The 19,929-nt window shown below is 39.7% G+C and overlaps 1 protein-coding gene across 2 annotated transcripts in view; it reads left to right on the top strand.

The window, feature by feature from the left end:
* Nucleotides 1-19,168, top strand: part of LOC121917495 (E3 ubiquitin-protein ligase E3D-like) — an 81,887-nt gene extending 62,719 nt beyond the window's left edge. The window contains exons 10-11 of one of the 2 annotated variants that reach the window (XR_006101047.1): nucleotides 16,064-16,152; nucleotides 18,548-19,168. Coding sequence is in view for 1 of the 2 variants with exons in the window: in XM_042443511.1 (XP_042299445.1) it covers nucleotides 16,064-16,084 (21 nt within the window). In the remaining variant the exon portion in view is untranslated. Of the gene's footprint in view, nucleotides 1-16,063; nucleotides 16,471-18,547 lie in introns of those variants that run through there. The other variant, XM_042443511.1, reaches the window with a different exon arrangement.
* The last annotated feature ends 761 nt before the right edge of the window (nucleotides 19,169-19,929 follow it).

Below are 19,929 nucleotides of genomic sequence, written 5' to 3'. Positions count from 1 at the left end.
GCCTGGAGGATTCGGCCCTAACTGCCTTGCCGGAAGCAGTGACGACGGTGATCCTGGCCGCGAGGAAACCTTCCACCCAACGCTCTTATGCCCTAAAGTGGAAGAAATTTTGCCTCTTCCTTGACCAAAAGGGTTTGTCTCCTGCACAGGTGTCCACTCCAGTGGTGTTGGAGTTTTTGATGGCACTTTTGGATGGGGGGCTGTCCCTCTCATCCATCAAATGCTATTTGTCTGCTATTTGTGCCAAATATCAGTTCGGGGGGAGGGTTTCTTTCTTCAAAGACCCCTTGGTGAAGGGGTTCCTGAAGGGCTGTGCCAACCTTTACCCTCCTGTGTCGGTACCGACACCGGCTTGGAACTTGGAGTCGGTACTGTCCGCGCTCCAATCCAAGCCCTTTGAACCGATGGCCACAGCGGACTTGAGACTTGTGACTTGGAAAACCGCTTTCCTTGTGGCCATCACCTCTGCCCGCCGTGCGGGCGAACTCTGTGCTTTGCGGAGGGACCAGCCATTCCTAAGGTTCCACAGAGACAAGGTGGTCCTCCGCACGGACATTTCCTTCTTGCCGAAGGTTGTGTCTACTTTTCACATGTGCCAGGACATTGTGTTGCCCACTCTCGCATCCAACCCAACGTCGGATGACGAGAGACGCCTGCACTCTCTTGATGTCAGGAGAGCGCTGGCTTTTTACCTGGACAGAACTGCTGCCTCCAGTCGGTCCGAGAGACTTTTCCAATGCTACTCGGAACCGAAGAAAGGGTTGCCTGTGTCAGCGCAGAGGTTGTCCAAATGGGTGGCTGGTACCATCCACCTCTGCTATGAACTGTTAGGCAAGCCTCTCCCTGGCAGGGTTCGGTCCCATTCCACAAGGTCGATGGCAGCATCCTCCGCGTTCCTATCGGGAGTCCCATTGGAGGAGATCTGCAAGGCTGCTGTCTGGTCCCAACCTCTGACTTTTATCAAACATTATAGGTTGGACACCAGGGCCATCCGAGACGCAGCTTTCGGGAGGGCTGTGTTGGTTTCAGGGTTGCATTGATTGCACTACTGATGTTTTGTGTTTACTACACTTGTTCAGTTGACACTGTTTACATGTTGTTGAATTTATGCTTGCACAAGTCCTATGGGATCGGTCTTGCATGACCTCTGTTCCCTTCTCAGGTTTAGCAAAATTATTGCTGTTTGTTTTGTGATGAACAAAGACTGACTCTTTTATGGTTCAAGGTGTTTTATTGTAATAAACATACCTTTGGTTTACCATAGCTTTGGTCTCAGGACACTCCCTCCGCCGCATACCTTAGCTTGTCAGTCTAAACCCATTTGTATGATTCGCAGAGACCACGAAGAAGAAGGACAGGTTGCTTACCTGTAACAGTATTTCTTCGAGTGGTCATCTGCGAATACATACAAATCCCACCCGTCCGTCCCCTCAGTGTCCTGCTCACATTGGCTCTCTTTCCATCGCCTGCTTGGCGGAAAAATTGCGGAACTGGGGAAAGAGCGGGAAGGCAGGGGCTTTATAACGGGTGGGCGGAGTTACCGCCAAAAAGTTTCAATATGTTGCAGAGTAAACTCTGCCCAGTGATTCCAGTAGGTTCCGAGCAGCACTGCGCAGGGGCAGTGAAACCCATTTGTATGTATTCGCAGATGACCACTCGAAGAAATACTGTTACAGGTAAGCAACCTGTCCTTCTTAGGTGTCTCTTAAAAATTATCTTTCACTTTCCCATAGACCATAATAGGCTTTAACCTAGATCATGTTTCTGAGAGAAATATTGTAGCCCTGTTGGTTCCAATAACTGTCACAAGCCTTTCATATCCATCAATAAAAACAGCACCTGGAAGTATCAGTTCTTTCAGACTCTAATTGGGGAGAGGGGTGGCAACTCAGTGGCTAAATACAGAAATGCAGAAGTGAAATTCAGGCTTAATAATCTAAATGAACATCCCTTTAAAAAAAGGAACCATTGTGTTATAGGTGACATCTATATTTGGGCTTGTTTTGTGATGATTATTTTTGTCCAAGGTTCCTGAAAACAAAGATATCCAAAGTACACTGCAGACTTTATCTGGAGATCTGACAGAGCATGGAGAAGGAAGGCAGGGACAGCTTTTTCATACATCTCAACTTTAATAAGGTCCTCTTCAAGAATCCTTTTAACATATTTGAAAGGATTTCTCTCATCCATCTTGAGAATTAAAGTCAACAGCAATTTGTATTTGTCTTTTGCAGCATGCCTACCTTTCCTTCTGAAGCTAGGTCAGGTCTTGGCATGCTTATGTTAACGTTAGCAAAAAGGCAGCTTAAAGTAAATCTGTGCAACCATTGATCTTCAAAGGAATACCATTCTTGATTTTACGTTTACCTCTGCTTCATATCAACTGCCTAAAGTAGTATTACAAAGCTAATTCCTCTAGATAGATTTAATTAAAGGGACTGTGCTGATTTTCTTATGGGGAGGGGGGCAGTTGTATGAAGCAGCCTTATGTTGAATTTGTCCAACTCCGAGTTGGACCCTTGAACACTATTTCATTTACATGAATGGCATCTGCTCTATATGATAGGAATCACATGGCACTCCAAAGGTTTGGACTGCATCTCCCAGTGATCCACACCATTGGCTGTGCTGGCTAGGACTGATGGGAGCTGCAGTCCAACAATATCCAGAGTGCCACATGATTCCTGCTCCTGAACTACAACATTGAAGTCTCTGAACCAGTTATTTGTGGGTGCAACCACATTGTAGAAACAATGTACTTTGACACCACTTTAACTGGTGAGTGAAGTAAACATAAAAGGCCTTTGTAACAAGGACCTTCTTTGTCAAAGGCTTTGTTAACTAAAGTATATTTCTACATCACTGGTTGTATGTGTAGAAAACAGCTTGAGAGACATCTCAATCTTTTCATCCCTGAATACATCTTTCTTTTACTTTTTCCACAAAGTTACAGAAAAATGCAACTTTGTGGAAAAAGTAAAAGGAAATTTTCTGCTATTTATTCTTATATTTGCTGCTATTTCTCAGCCTTATTCGGCACCTTTGCTATTCTTATTCATGCAACAGAGTGTCCCTTACAGAACTGTAAATATTACTAATGCAGTCTGTGTAGAGTATATTGGGAAATGTACAAAATGAATACTAAGATAACTTTTGTCAAATATTGCACTACTGGAAGCAGATTTTGGGATGAGAACTAGACATCTTATAAAACTCAAGGAACTCACTGCAATATATACCCACTCGTTTTAGTTCTGTAGATGGCATGTCTAGGAAAATATAGTGGCAGTTTTTCTTTGTAAATGGAAGACGAAGAAATCGGCTGTGCTTTGTTGCTGTTCTCTTTCTGCTTCCTGACAGGTCAGGCATAGAAGAAATTCAAGTGGCATGTACTGATGTTTGATACAGAAGCTCACTAGCTGTTATAATGTTGAGCGCTGTCAGTTGTCAGGAAACTAAGCCTCTGAAAAGTTTTTTTTTCTTTTTGGATGATGAGCCCATTTGTCTAAGTGTGTTGTTTCTGTGCATAGTAGTTTGAGCTATACAAAGTCTGGCTTGAATATCTGAGGCAGTAGTGGGCTTTGGCAGTGAAAGATGCCATTTTGAAGAGTGATTAAATTTTTGGTGAGGTTCATCATCTGGTAGTAAAAGATGTTTTCAGGAGTGGATATAGGTTTCATACTGTAACATAACCATACTCTGCAACATTTCACAATTGAAAACTAGAATGTCTGTGGCCAACTAACATCGGAATGTGGTCAAGAAGGCAAACATTATTAATGAGGAACAAAAGACAAGCTAGGAGAGGCTGCAGCTGATTGCTTTTACCTGACCCTACCAGAAATGGCTGGGTTTCCCCTCACTAAGTTGATTACAAACTACATTTGTACTTTTTTGCAGCAATTGTAAAGTGCTGAGGACAAAGAGAGAAAGTTTGAGGAGGAGAGAGAAACTGGGATATTTTAAAAGCAGATGAAAAAGTGGGATGACAGTGGACAATCAGGGCAGTCTCTCCCAAATTGGGACACACACACAACCTTCTGTAAAATCATGATCTGTTCCACTCAGCAAATCAGTTGCCAAGAGAAGAGGATGTTATTCCCGTTGGGGATATTGATAACAGACTGTATCCGTTTTGAAATGGTACTTTTCACTTCCAAGAGGATGCCTCACCTGTCTGGTCTCCATCTGATTTCCATCCCAAGATTGTATTAGAATACCATATTTTTGTGGATAAAAAACTTCCTGTTTTGGTACTAACCCTTATATATAGGCCAGAATTTTACTGGTCTCTTATATATGCCCAAGTTCCTCTGCAAAAACAATTGAATGTTTTGACTGATGAAAGCATCTGCATTCATTTCAAAGTTGCAGAAGCAGCATAGCATGTTGTGGCATTGCACATGTAGAGATTTCTTGCATGTGGATGCACATCAGTGTACCTTGTGGATGGACACCCATGCACATTTTGATTGTACATTCAGTTCCACTTATTTTGTTTAATTTATATCCCACCTTTCTCCCAATAAGGGACTCAAGATGTGTTCAGTTTTCATGGCTGCACCACTATGTCTGATCTCAGTTTTTAGAACAATTCAAAAAGAATATTTAATTAATATTGGTAATTGATATTTTGGCTCAGTTGTGCAACACAAAGGTTGTATATTACAATGAATGCTTAATTCTATATGAGAAGAATTACACTACATAGTCCTAATGCAGAATCACAACCACAGTATGCTCTTATTTTTAATTAAATATTCTTTTGAATATTATATTAAACAAAATAAGTGCACACAAAATAAGTCCTAACCAAGCCAAGTAAAAACTAGAGAGGGCAGAACATGGGAACAGCTTTTTCTGTGGGCTAAAATGCCAAATTGCCTTCAGAGTCTGCGAAACAATACTTTAATTCCTCCTTATGCTGTTACCAGTTCAATCAGTTACTGTCTGTTCTTGGAATTTTACTCTATCATTTAGCTAAGCTACAGTTGAGTTAAGACTGCTTTATACTGGTAGAAGGCAGGCTATTTAAAGTGGAGGCTGTTCTTGTGAGCACATGCAGTCACAGCAGTTGTGTTGGTATGAGCCTGTTGTTAACTGCCCTCGAGTCGATCCCAACTCATGGCGACCATGTGGATGAGACATCTCCAAGACCCCTTATCTTCCACTGCTCTGCTTAGATCTTGCAAATTTAGACTGTGGCCTACTTGATTGAGTCTAGCCACCTGGAATATAATCTTCCTCTCTTTCTACTACGTTCTACCTTTCTAGCATTATTGTCTTTTCCAGTGATTCATTCCAGTCTTCTCATGATGTGGCTAAAATACAACAGCCTCAGTTTCATCATCTTGGCTTTCAGGGATAGTTCAGGTTTGATCTGTTCTAAAACCCATTTGTTTGTCTTTTGGGCCATCCACAGTATCCTCAGCACTCTTCTCCAGCACCACATCTCAAATGAGTTGATCTTTTTCCTATTCACCCTTTTCATTATCCAGCACTCATATATGTACAGCTGATTGGGAATATAGTGGCTTGGATGATTCTTTCTTTCGTCCTCAATTTTATATCTTTACACTTTAGGATCTTATCTAGTTTTCATAGCTGCCCTTTCCTAGTCTTCTGATTTCTTGACTGCACTTTATATTCTGAACAAGATTTGATTCTGATTTCTTGACTGCAGTTTCTGTTCTGACCAATATATGATCCAAGATATGGGCAATATTTATTTCAGTTTCCTTGTTATCTAGATTGAATTTTATGTAGATCCTTCATTGTCATTATTTTTGTTTTCTTTGTGTTCAGCAGTAAGCCTGCCTTTGCACTTTCTTCTTTGACCTTCCTTAGTAATTGTTCCAAGTATACAATGTCATCTGCATATCTTAGATTGTTGATGTCCCTTCTTCCTGTTTTTACTCCGCCTTACTCTACATGTAATACTTTCTGCTTACAAGTTGAACAAATAGTGATAGAATTGCCTCACCCCTTTGCCAATTGGGAATCATTCTTTTTCTCCATATTCTGTTCTAACTGTAGACTCTTGTCCCAAGTACAGATTTATCATCAGAACTATCAAATGTAGTGGCACTCCCATGTCTTTAAGATCATTCCATAACTTTTTCATGATCTTTGCTATTGTCAATAAAGCACATGCTGGTTTTCTTCTGGAATTATTTGGTGTGTTCCATTAAGTATCATATGTTTGCAATGTGGTCCCCAGTGCCTCTTCCTTTCCTGAATCCTGCTTGGGATTTCTCTCTCCATATATGATTGCAATCTGTGCTGCAGAATTTTTGAGCATAAGGTTACTTGCTTGGGAAATTAATACTATGGCCCTATAAACCACATGGGACTTAAGATCAGGAAGCCTTGTTCTCTGACCTGCCAGTTGGAGGATCATATCCAGTACTGGGCTGTATAGGATAACCATCCATCTCAATGCTCCACTCCTCCAGCCATGATTACTGAGCAATTCTATTGTTAATTATTGCTGTACTATGATAAGGCCTAGCTTTTTATCTGAAATCTTTGTTATTATATTTTATTGTTGATTGTACTACGTATGTATTTTGTCAGGTTGTAATCTCGCCTCGATCTTTATTATATTATTTATTATTTTCATTGATAGCTTATGTTCTTGCAGCATTTCTCAACCTTTGGCCCAGCCCTATAGATTTTGGACTTCAACTCCCAGAAACCCAAGGCAGCATGCCAATGGTTAGGGATTCTGTGAGCAGAAGTCTCAAATCTCTGGAAGACTAAATGCTGAGATCCACTGTATTAAGCAAATTTCCACCCCTAGTCTACAAATGTGTGTAAGAGTCCTGATGGTGCAGTGATTAAATGCTTGTACTGCAACACTCACTCATAAGCCACAAGGTTCTGAGTTCAATACCAGCTAGGGGCTGCGGGTCAACTCAGCTTGGCATCCTTCCATAGGTCACTAAAATGAGTACCCAGCTTTTTGGTGCAATTAGCTTACACTTTGTAAACCACTTAGTACATCAGTAAGTGGTACAGAAATGTACTTGCTATTGCTATTTTTTGTAATGGAGGCTTCTCCTTTTTACAACACTTTTGTAAAGATTTTTGTTATTTGTACAGTCAGCCCTTCTTATACACGGATTTTTTATACATGGATTCAAGCATCCACGGTTTGAAAATGTTCAAAAAAAGTATAAATTTCAAATATCAAACCTTGATTTTCCAATTTTTATAAGGGACACCATTTTGCTTTGTCATTACATTTAATGGGACTTGAGCATCCACGGATTTTGTTATCCACGGATTTTGTTATCCACTGGGGATCTTGGAACCAAACCCCAGCGTATAATAAGGGTCCACTATATTGGGCGTGCTCTTTGGGAAGGAAACATTTATCCTACCTTGTATTAGTTTTAACACTGAATATTGTGATCAGCTTCTTTGGCTTGTATTTAGAGAGCCATGACAGAAATGACATAAATATTATAAATAGTGCAGATCTTTCTACTTATTAAGCCTTTTCCTTCCTTTCCTTCCTCCTTCTTTCCATCATTCCTTTCACTTTCTTTCAAGTATATGTTTGTGTGTGTGCATGCACGTGTATGTAGGAGCAGCTCAAAACCAGCTTCATTGAGGAGTAGTTCAAATGCAGCTAGTGGTTTGTCGACTGCCTTGGAAGCTTCATTGTTTTCTTACTGCTGTGGAAAGAAACTGGCAAGCAGTGTCAAGCCTTTATGTGTCACACTGAATTACTTGTCTTTTTTGTAAAGGGAGGGTAGTGTTGAAAAATAAATCCATTTCTTTTATCTCATTCAAGGCAGACATTCTATTTGCTACCTCTGTTCAAGACTTCAGCGTTTCCTTTGACTTTGTGCTTTTCTCACCTTCCCATCCATTTCTTGTATCTAAATATCTTTGCTGCCAACTCCACAAAATAGTTTCTAGAAGCTGAACTTGGAAGGACTTGTTTCCCTTAAAATATATTGCCTGTCGACTGTAAGCTTTCCCCCAGCTTCTCTAAGCAAACCATCATGGCTATCAGTTGGACGATTTTGCCATTGGAGTTAAAGTAGATTTCTTCTACTTTATATGCTATTAAGAACATCCCTTCCCTCCTCAAAACTCTAGTTAATCTGTTTTGCTGCTGAAATGCCAAATTACTTCCACCAGCTACCAGCATTTCAAATCTAAAATGAATATAAGTAGATCTTACTAAGTAGATACCTTTCTGAGTCTAGACTCTGGAAAACGGAAGTATAGAAGCTAGGACAAAATATTGTAGCATATGCTGCCAGAGGTGACTGTTTAAAATAGTCCACTTATCAAATTTGGTAGCAATCATTTCAGTCCTGTGCAGTCATTCATCTGTACATGAGGTTCCCAAATCCAGCTGCCTTTTAGATTTTTCCACATTGAACATAAATATATGGAAAGGACTCTGTAACTGCAGTTTGTCAAACATCCTTATAGAGCTACCATTTTAAGAAACATTTTCAAGGCCCTTTTCAGTTCTTTGCCTAAAAGGCAACTTGGCATGTGGCAATATATATGTCAGGCACATGTATGTCTCCAGTGGAGTTTAGCATCACTCATATGGGGGTGAATGGTAACACAGAGTTGTTAGATTTATGGTCCAGTAAACGGCAAGCGTTGTAAGCAGCAAGTAACAGACAACCACAAGTTTTCAAAAATTCACATTATAGGAGAGGACATGCCCTCACAGGAAGGGCACATTTGATTAGTTCAATTCCTAGTATTGTTAGTTCAAATATTTCATAGTAGGATTGGGGAGGATCTATGCCTGAGACCCTGGAGAGCCACTGTGAAATGGAGTGGAGTAGAGAATACTGAGCCAGATGGATGATAATACTTACAGAAGTCAAGTTAATTTCTTTGTGAGTGCTCATGGAAAACAAGACAACCAGAACCGTATCACTGTCTTTAAATAAAACTATTAGTCTTTACTAAAGCAGAACTATTGAATCAGATTTACATAAATGCTGATTTTCCACATTCCCATGGATTAAACTGGTTTACTCTGTCTGAAATTAAAATTGAATTTAGACTACTGAAATTAAAAGATTGAGTCTCCCTTTTATGACATGCTTGGGACCAGAAGTGTTTGGAATTTTGGAGTTTTTCGTATTTTGGAATATTTGCATATACATAAGGAGATATCTTGGTGATGGGACCCAAGTCTAAACATGAACTTTATTTATGTTTCTTATACACTTTGTACACATAGCCTGAAGGTAATTTTTTACAAAATATTTAATAATTTTGTGCATGAAACAAAATTTGTGTACACTGAACCATCAGAAAACAAAAGTGTCACTATCTCAGCCACCCATATGGACAATTTTGGATTTTGGAATATTTCATATTTTAGAATTCATGATAAGGGAGATGTGTGTAATGTCAATATGTATGTTTCAAGCCTTGCAGAAAAGCATGATATTGCTGAAGAGCAATCTTGCCTAACAGTTATTTTCAAACCACAAGTATGCTTAAGGAGAAAGCATGAGAAACTAAAATAGATGAACCACACATAGAATAGTTGAAGATTTTTGAAAATAAATGTAATGTTGGAAGTTATCCTTGGAATTACTTTCCTCTTTGCTTTGTTCAGTACTGCTCTCTTTCTGAGGGCTAATGCATCAAGCCTCAAAAACACAAAAATGGATTTCCATGGTGAGTCCCACAAGTTAGTTATGGCACTGTGTTAACTAACACCTCCAGATATCATCTTTACTTATGGTGCTGTGTTAACTAATACCTCCAGACATTCCTTTACAACTAGCATGACTAAAGTATTTTGCTGTGTTGTGGATATGACTGGTATTTCCCCCTTTTTCATATGTCTTTAGTATGTATGCTAAAACTCCATTATTCATTGTAATATAATAAACAACACTGGGAAGATGTGGGTGTACTGGAGATCAAAAATGTGTAATTAAATGAGATATTGAGAAAATATGGGCCTAAATTTAATTAGTTCCAGTTAGATGGAAATGGATAGGACATATTAGTTACAAGTCCAGTTCATTTTAATAGGCCTATTTTAAGTGGGACTAATACTAGATTTATCCCACAAAAATATTTCTAAGCTGTAGGACAACTTAAACTTCACATTTACAACATTTTAAGGATCTGACTTCTATAATAAGAGATTGTAATTCAAATTCATGGACCGAAATTGTGTTGATTGCCCACATTAGCATAGAACTACGTCAGTGCAGATAAAAATGGAAGTAACAGCAGGAAGGATAAAGATTTAGTTGCAGCCATGATGGAGGAAAGAAGGCAAAGACACTGGTGAGAGATGATTTTTCCCATTCCTGGCTTCCAGGGGAAGGGGGATCCTTGGAAGCAAGGCAATCTGGGACAGGTGGCTTGGACAGTCACCTGTGCCATGGAACAAGCTATTGTCCAAATCTACACTTGGAAGTGGTGGTAAGGGAGCGTTGCATGGTTCAAGTAGCCTTTTTCTCCAGTGCCTTGCTTTCAGGATGTGCAGGATCCTTGGAGTCAAGACATTCCAGGAGATCTGGCTTGGACAATAGCCTGAGCCAGCAAGTTTCTCCTGCCATTGCTGCCCTGCACAACTCTGAGAAAAAATACAGTCATCTGCATAACTGGTCCATTATGTGAGCAGACTACACCCACTGGCATCACTAGCAAGATGTACTGAGTATGCTGCACTCGGTGACACTCATCAGAGGGCATGACACTGCTGGGGAGGTGATGCTTGTATGCCCGACACCCCAAGGAGACTGTTTTAGTCATTGGGGGAAGTGCCAGCAAGTGCTGAGAAACCTCTGTGCTGGCCTCTGCTGTGGTTGCTCTGGCTCAGAAAGAGGATCACCCCCCCCCCCATGCCTGCAATCCTCACCTTAGCCAAGGTATCCATATATCTGAAAGGGCTGCACCTGGTGATCAGTGGCATCCTAGCAAGCCAAGATTGGGGGGGGGGGGGGGGTTGGGGGGGGGATGCTTATCCAGACCTAGTGCATGTTTTTTGAAGCTGAGCATTGGTGAGTGGGTGTGGTGTCAGATACATATAGGGTCCCCAGTTCCCAAAACAGCTGCCCCTCTACCTTCTGGCTAGCAAAGGTGTTGCCAGAGGGCTGATATCATGAGATGCACTGGGGTGACACCAACCCTAGTGATTCTACTGACACCAGCAGTTGCGTTCCACTTTTCATCGCTAACAAGCAGTTAAAGGGACTCTTAAGACAGATGTATGCATACCTTAAGGAATTCTGAGACTAGAATGTGGCTAGAAACATCTCAGAGACATTCATCATAAAATGCTACATGAACTGTGTGTATGATGGTACTTTACTCCCAAGAGGTGACATGATAGCCATGTTTAAGTACTTGAAGGGATGTCATATTGAGGATTGAACAAGCTTGTTTTCTACTGCTCCAGACACTAGGACATGGAGCAATTGATTCAAACTACAGGAAGAGAGATTCCACCTAAACATTAGGAAGAACTTCCTGGTATAAAAGCTGTTTGATAGCAGAATATGCTGCCTCAGAGTCTAGTGGAGTTTCCTTTGGAGGTTTTTAAACAAAGGCTAGGTGGCCATCTGTTGGGAATGCTTTGATTGTGTATTCCTGCACAGCAGGAGTTGGACTGGATGACCCTTGTGGCCTTCTCCAATTGTATGATTCTATTATTTGTCCAAGAGTTAATAATGTTTGCTGCAGATGTGGTTCTTCTGGTGTGGTGCATATATTTACTGAGACATGCCATTCTGAAAGATGATAGTTATGATCAGGGGTGTGTGTGTGCGCGCGCATGCGTGTGCACCTTCAACTCATTTGTTCATTTATGGTAACCCCATGAATTTCATAGGATTTTCTTAGGCAAGGAATACTCAGAGGTAGTTTTGCCCATTTCTTCCTCTAAAATATAGCCTGCATACCTGGTATACATTGGTGGTTTCCCATACAAATATTAACTAGGGCTGTCCCTGGTTAGCTTCTAAGATCGGATGGAATCTAGTTTAGGCCAATTTATGAGCAGTTACAGTCTACCAAATAATCTAATGGTGATCTTATTTTATAAGTAAGAAAAATGACTTGAAGTCACATAACAATAAAACTATATGAACATGTGGAATGAAACAGTCAGGTCAGGTAAGTCTTGCATAAGTAAACAAAACTATTTTGAACCTTCTACAGATCACTTGAAGGCTTCTTCCAAAATGCACCTGTGGATCACTTTTTATTTCACCTGTCTCCACTTTTTGTTAAGAGTCCCATTTTGATGGCCAATTCAACTATTACTATTTTTTTTTAATATGGGAGGAATCTGATGAGGCAGGCTTATCTACAAGTCCCCATTGACCTATGCTTTGGTGTTCGTATAAGCTGTGTAATGATTCTACAAGCAGCTGCTGTTACAGGCAGACATACATGACTACAACAGAATCTCGCCCTTTCTCAACTCAAGCGTTGTTATTGCATTATTTACTGCAGACACACTGGTGCATTCCAACACCAAAAGTGTATGTTTCTAGCCTTCCTTCACAATCCTCTCTCAATGCCATTTCTACTAAAATGAACTTCCAGCTAGCAAGATACTGTGGAGGAAAAGGTGGAGCTGGGCAGGTGTATATAAAAAGGAGCTCCTTTGCCAGAAGCTTTGTTAAATGAGGGACTGTTGTATATAATCAAATCAACAGATCTCACTTGAATTGGGAAAGAATGGTTGGTTAATCATGTTTTGGAGTAATTGTATTTTATTTTCTTAAAAAATTCTGGAATTTACAGTGATATTAATTATAAGAAAGGTTTTCAACTAAGTAAAAGAACTGAAATTTTAAAAAAATTAAAGAAGAGGTTTTTGAAAATAATCTTGGAATGTACATTTTTAAGTAATGAAGTTATGTTTATCTTACAATTAAGTACTTCAAGTATTATTTATTTAATTTTTGTACATTTGTATATAGTGGGCCTTTGATATCCATCAGGGTTTGGTTCCAGGACCCCCATGGATACCTGAATCTGTGGATGCTCAAGTCCTGTTAAATGTAGTAGCATAGTAAAATGGTGCCCCCATATATAAAATGGCAAAATCAAGTTTTGCTTTTGAAATTTACATATTTTAAAAAATATTTTCAAGCTGTGGATGGTTGAATCCATGGATTAAAAAAATTGTGAATATGGAGGGTTGAATGTAATTATAGAAAGGCCTTTATTTCTAGCAAAATCTTTATGTGCTGTTCTCCTTAGTATTGCAAGGCATGTGGTTGCTCAGCAATGAAAGCACTCAAGATCAGTCTCTGGCAACTTTCCAGTAAATATGACAGCGATGACTGTCGGAAGTTCTGGAAAGCCATACTCACTCAGTGAAGTGCATACTGAACCAGATTGATCAGTGGTCCAGCTGAATATAAAATAGTGTTCCTACTGGTATCATCAGGCTTTCTGGATTTTCATCTGAGCATAAGATTCTTTCAGTTAGTGGCCACCTGTGCTCTTCTACAATTTATGCAGCAACATAATAATACCCACTGGCATGCATTGCTTCCCAGCATGTGTGACAGTAATTAAAAAAACACTGGCACAGGCGCTATAAGCTTCCAGTTATACTGGGCAGCATTACATTTCTAATTGTCACTGCAGATGATACATTGCTGTTCCAAAGATCAGGAGGAGGGTGGGAGAGGTCAGGCTCCCATCTAATGAGGCTTCTCCTGATGGATTGCTTCAGCTCTAGAACTATACTTTAGGTTTTCTGGTCCTGTTAATCTCTTTAAAAAGTTTGCAGTTAGTTCATTTCCATGGCATTATTTGTTTAAATGAAAAACTTTCTCCTGCCTTAGAATATCCATATTGGATTTTTCAGGATTTGGCAACTAGAGTAAAGACTAGCAGTTATTCAGGTCATAGGTAACTTTAAGAAGTTGGTTGTAGATGGTGGAGTACCCTCATAAGGCACACAACAGGAAGGAATAGCAAGGATGAGACCAGAGGGTCCTATCCCAGGAAAATAGCTGTTTGTTGCACTGCTCTTTCAGGAAAGGACAACAATTCAGAAACAGGGAGAGTGGAATGATGCACACCTTGGCCAAAGAAACTGGGGGCACAGACACAGTGTTGGATTATGTGGATGTTACCAAGGACACTTTCAAACAAAACAAACAAACAAAAAGAATGAGAGACTGAGTTCAGACCAGCTAATATTCATAGAAAATAAAAATGGGGTAGCAACTGGGAAGAATTTTCCTAACTAAACTAAAAAGGAGGCTGTTAATCTGGTACTTTTCCAAACAAGAGTCTTCTTATCTCAGCTGGGAATGTTTTGTTGCTCATTAAGAGCACACAAGAACTTGGGGCTCTCAGTTGTTAGTTAAATCAGTGACATGGGTAATTCTGAGTTCATTAGCAAGACTAAATCCAAGAGCTCCCTAGCACAAGGAAAAGAAGACCAGAATGCTCTCCTGTCCATGCCAGTAAAGAATGGTACCTGTCCGACAACCATGGTTTATCCTAGATAAATTATCCATTACATACAAGGCAAATTATTTTATGCAAGATGGGCGCTCTGGGGACAGATGGTCTAAAAACATTGTTCTAGCTAGAGTAGACCCCATTGAATTGGTGGGATGTACATATATGTACACTTGCCATTCAGCAGTTGATTTAACGACTCTAATCTAGTTGGGATTAACCAACAGGATGCTAGGCAATGTTGGCAAGTTCTTACTGTCCTGTAACCAGTGCAGTCTTATCTTGACTGAAGCTGTTAACTACAATCACCATCCAGCACTACTTTTACATATGCTTGTACTACTATTTTTATATTAATTTTAGTTTTAATTCACTGCAATTGAGTGTTTATAATGAGTATCATTTTCAAAGTGAGGAAGGCCGTAGTGGAAAGGTGTCACATAGGCTGAGAGCCAAATAGTCCACTAGTGGAATGTAAGTCCGTGTCACTATCCTGTCAGCATTCAGAGCTTGCTTTCTCTTCCCCCATTTCCTCCTCTGAATGAACAGTAGCAACTGAGGAAGGCTCCTGGGCAGAACTATCTCCCTGGCCACTAATCATCTGAGGAATTGTACCTGGGAACATTTGGTCAGTGTGTGCACCTGAAGAAGGAATAGCATCCAGTTCTCCTAGTATAAGTGTCCTCCTTCTTGCCCAGGTGGAATAGGGAAGAACTCTCTGGCAGATGTTCCACAACTGGGGCAAGGGTGCTGCAGAGGAAGGTCCCAAATACCTCCTTCCACAATAATGCCTCCAGAGTACCTATACCAGTGTATGTCACCATTAGGATTCTAGCCATAAATTTATTTTAAAAGAAATCTTGGTGCTATAGGATGAAATATTAAACTGTTTAATGTTTATTTTTTATGGAAAATAATTAAATAATAATAATAATAATTTGTTTTATTTATATACCGCTATTCCAAAGATCATAGCGGTGAACAGCAAGTAAGCTAATTAGCAAGTAAGCTAATTTGCCCCCAACAGTCTGGGTACTCATTTTAGCGACCTCGGAAGGATGCAAGCCTGAGTCGAGCTTGGGCCCTTTTGCTGGTCTTGAACTCGCAACCTTGTGGTTTTGAGTGAATGGCTGCAGTACAGGCATTTAACCACTGTGCCACCAGGGCTTCCGATGTGCTTGAAAATCCTCAGATTTGCTTCTTCTACAAAATCAGCTATAATCTAGCTGTCCAGGTTCTTCAAGGCTTATTCACTTCCAAAGTGGGGCTTTTGCTATCTTAAAAGTGAAGTGTTCTTTGTACTTTATAGTGTAGTTTGCTGAGTGTATGGAAAGTACATTGCCACAACATCTATATCTGCTTCAATTTTAGTAGAATATGTTATGCTGAACACAGTCAATTTAATGGGTTGTCTCTTCAAGCAGGACAGTAAGAAGAGATTAAAGGGGAAAACACTCGTTTCATTTACCCCCCTTTTAAGAGACAGGAAGATGTCTCTTCAAAATGTTATAAATAGCTTTGGGGCAGGATGAGTGGGATGGTGAATTACTGTCTTGTTTTTAAAGTCATGGATAGTGGCTAACTTTTTGGTTTCATTTTTTTTCCATTGCAGGTTGCATTTTTGAAGATGTGAACAAACTTGTTAAGGGAAAATTCCATTCAAGTTAACTTTCAACTATAAAGAATTGAGAAGAGAGGACTGTAAGTGGGAGATGAAGTTTCTAAACCAAAAAGGAAATTGTATATTCAACTTGCTGCTTGTTGACCTTTGAATGTTGAAACTTTCAAAGAATATGACAGGGGCAACTTGTTCAAGCAGGGAGGCCAATTGTTGCAGAACAGGAGTTCAGAGAGCTCTGTAATTTGGGATGCTGGGAGCCTGACATCACTGTAAATAATGCCCTACTTAAAATCCCCAAAGAGGGGTCATTTATCTATTGCAGCAACTTCAGCTTTGAAAAGAAGGAGCTGATAATGGTTACCTCACCTCTCTGAGAAATAAAAACCAACAGCAAAGACTAGTCTTGAATACTGTGCTGTCTGTGTGATTTTTAAAACAAAATATTTGGAGTTTTATGGTAATCTCTCAACCCCAATTACACAGAAGGACCTAATAAATTTTATATGCATTTCTGCAGTATATAATTCTTATAACAGATGCTGCAAGGCAATAATGATTGCATTGGGAGAAAGACTGACTGGCTAGATAGAAAGATATCTGATTACAGACTAGTTCCCCACTTGCTGCAGGATTGTTGATTTGTCTTGAACCTGTCCAGGTAAACAAACCAAGGTTTGTTAGCTATCTAAAGCTACAGTTAAAAAACATGATTTTTGTTGACTTGTGAACTCTAGGTTGCTTACACTATGAATGCATCCTGAACAGTGGTCTCTAGTTAGTTTCTCAGCTGCCTACACAGAAAGAGGAACTGGCAAAAGGAACCACAGAGGCCCTTTGGTTTGTGAGACAAATTTATTTCCATAAAGCAGCAGTGGTCTCTAGTTAGTTTTCTCAGCTGCCTACACAGAGAGAGGAACTGGCAAAAGGAACCACAGAGACCCTTTGGTTTGTGAGACAATTCATTTCCATAAAGCAGCAACCCATAGGCATAAACCATGGGGCAACATGACATGTGAGCACATTTTGTCTGAGTGATGGGACTGGGGCAGTGGGTTATATTTTTGAAAATAGCAAGTGTCCAATTGAACGGCTTCACTAAAAGTAGTGGGAAAGAAGGGGGTGGATCAAGAACGAGTGACATGAATAAGATTTCACTGAGACCTTGTTAATCATAGAATTGCCTATTTTAAGGACAGAATGGCATGCCACAGAATTGTAGAATCTGCAAAGCATGTAATTCCTACTTCTGGACTACAACTCCCAGGCCATAGTGGGATTCTGGGAGCTGTATTAAAAAAAACTTCTCGGTGTTTCTTGGAATATATGTGTATATATAGAGAAAGGTTTCGTCTCTATGTCTATATGTTACATTTTTCACTCCTTTGCGGACAATGAGCAAACTGAAGTCATGGCCGTGGATAGGTTACAATATATTTCATCTTTGGAAGCAACATTTAATATACAGTGGTACCCCGGGTTACGAAATTAATTCGTTCCGCGGTTAATTTCGTAACCCGAAATACCTTCGTAAGCCGAATTCCCATAGGCGCTAATGGAAAAATAGCTCTCTGCTGCCCTCCGGTGGCGGAAAATAGCGCCGCGGTTTTTTCGTAACCCGAAGAAACCTTCGTAAGCCGAAGCAATAAATCCCTATGGGATTTTTTCGTATCCCGAAAAATTCGTAACCCGGCGCATTCGTATCCCGGGGTACCACTGTACAACAGAGCAGTCTGGTACAAGTGCATCTCCTGAAGACACACAGATATGACGAGTATAACCATATCAAGTGTTGTGTTCTGGTGCTTAGTCATACAGTATATGAGCTGAAATGTGGAATTTTTGAATGAAAGTGTCAAAGTGATATGCATTTGACCTGTGTGAAAATGCTGCTGCACTGAGAGAAATAAAAATCATGTATACCCTGAGTCTTACCAAATTTACTTAGTTATCCTGTTAATTTATGTGTTTTTTTAATGTAGAAAACTGTATACTGGCACCTGGGTGAGAATTAGTGGAAACTTTCCCTGAAAGTTTTTCCTTTATTTCAGGCAAGCATAAAAGCAAAAGAAACATGCACAACAATTCCACTGCACAGTCTGTATGGGGCTGTTGTCTCAGATTACCAGACTTGCCCTTTAATAGACTTTGATTTATGTAGTCCTAATAAGAACGGAGCAAGCAAAGGCCTTTATTTCAGCATTGAAAGGAAAGCAGATACTGGACAATTTACAGCTTGTGCTTAGCTTAGGAAAAAGGTTTTTTTCCGAATGACTAGTGAAATATACTTCAGGCGGATGAAAAGCCTGAGTTTATACTGAATTAGAAGAGCTTTAAAGAATGAGAATAAATGACATCTTAAAGGAGAAATCTCTGCTGTTACTGCAACTCATACTTGCAAACCATTAAAATCCTGTTTTGAGGCTATAATTTACAAACATAGCTTGACTGTTATGACTTCTGCTGTTTAATTTGCAGTGAAAAAAGGGCCGTTCCAATTCTGCAAATGGATCTGTAGAAAACATGGCATTTGGACAGCTGTTTGCTCAAAATGTAAGACTGGCCATACCACTAATTCTGGAAGTGTGAAGGAACCTCAAAATAAGTTTGTCACTTTTTTCTTTCTTGAAATTAAATCATTCATTTTTTCCAGAAATTCATTTTGCCTATCTATATTACAGAATTAAACTTATTTAATTCTTAATCTCTTCTCTTGCATACCTTGGGAACTATAGTTCAAGGGAGAGAACTCTGAGAGTGCTAAGTATGACAGCAAACTACAGATTCCAGGATTCCACAGGATGGAACCTTGTCAGTTAAAGTGGTATTAAACTGCTGTAATTGTGTGGCATAGGCCAGCTCCCACCCAAGGCCCCAAGTTGATTTGCCAGGTTAAAAATTGTGATGGAATTTCCTTTGTTAAACATATATTCATATTGTTTTGAAGGCTTAAAAGAAAAGCAGTTGAGTTTAAACACATCCATTGGCATTTGCAAAGCTTTTTCATAACTCATAGAGATTAAATCTTACCCCTCTCTGTATTTTGCCTTTCACCTGCATGAAAAGAAAATCTGAGGTGTCAAAAAGTATTTCAAGCTCTTCTGCAAATTTTGTAGCTGGAAATTATACCAACACTTGACAATTCTTGCCCCAAATGTGCCTTTTATAACATATAATTTCATTCCACAGGGGCAGTCAGCAGCCTGCAAAAGCAAACTCCTTGGCTCTCTCATTACTGTAATGGTTCAGTAATGAGACTGCCAAGGAGTTTACATTTGCAAGTTGCTGATTGCTCTGGGGAAGGAAACTTTGTTTCCTTAAACATGTGGGTCTTGAATAAATTATGGCATTTTTAGAATAGTTTCGCTCTGCTTCTTTGTTGTATAGCATGCTTTTCTCTTTTGCTGTTGTCTTCTTTTTGACAATAGCTTCCACCCAGATCCAGCAACACAGACTCGATTCACCCAGTCATTGACAATGGTTTCCTGGCACACTTGATTTGATTATCAAGATCATTCTAAACCTTTACACACATATACACACATATATAAAGGCAAATTGCTGGTAGTGCTGTAGAGTTCCTTACAAATGGACTGTGTGTTCTATAGAACTCATCTATACTTATTAAAGTATAGCTATCCGTTGAATATTGTAGGACTTTTCGGTCTCTCACAAAACTATTTCTGTACTTTCTTCCTCATCGTTAATGCAAACCATTCCCTGTGCTGCTAGCTATATTACAGATATGTGCTTCCACTGGTACCTTTTTATTATAATGTCTAATGATGTCCTCTGTCTGCGTACATACATACTTTCTATTTCTATTACAATGCTGCTAACCCAAATTGTTCATTCCTAAA

Source organism: Sceloporus undulatus, unplaced genomic scaffold (genome assembly GCF_019175285.1).
Source record: "Sceloporus undulatus isolate JIND9_A2432 ecotype Alabama unplaced genomic scaffold, SceUnd_v1.1 scaffold_20, whole genome shotgun sequence".
Lineage (NCBI taxonomy): Eukaryota > Metazoa > Chordata > Lepidosauria > Squamata > Phrynosomatidae > Sceloporus > Sceloporus undulatus.
The sequence above is the reverse complement of the archived record's forward strand: the minus strand, read 5'-3'. Positions and strand labels throughout refer to the sequence as shown.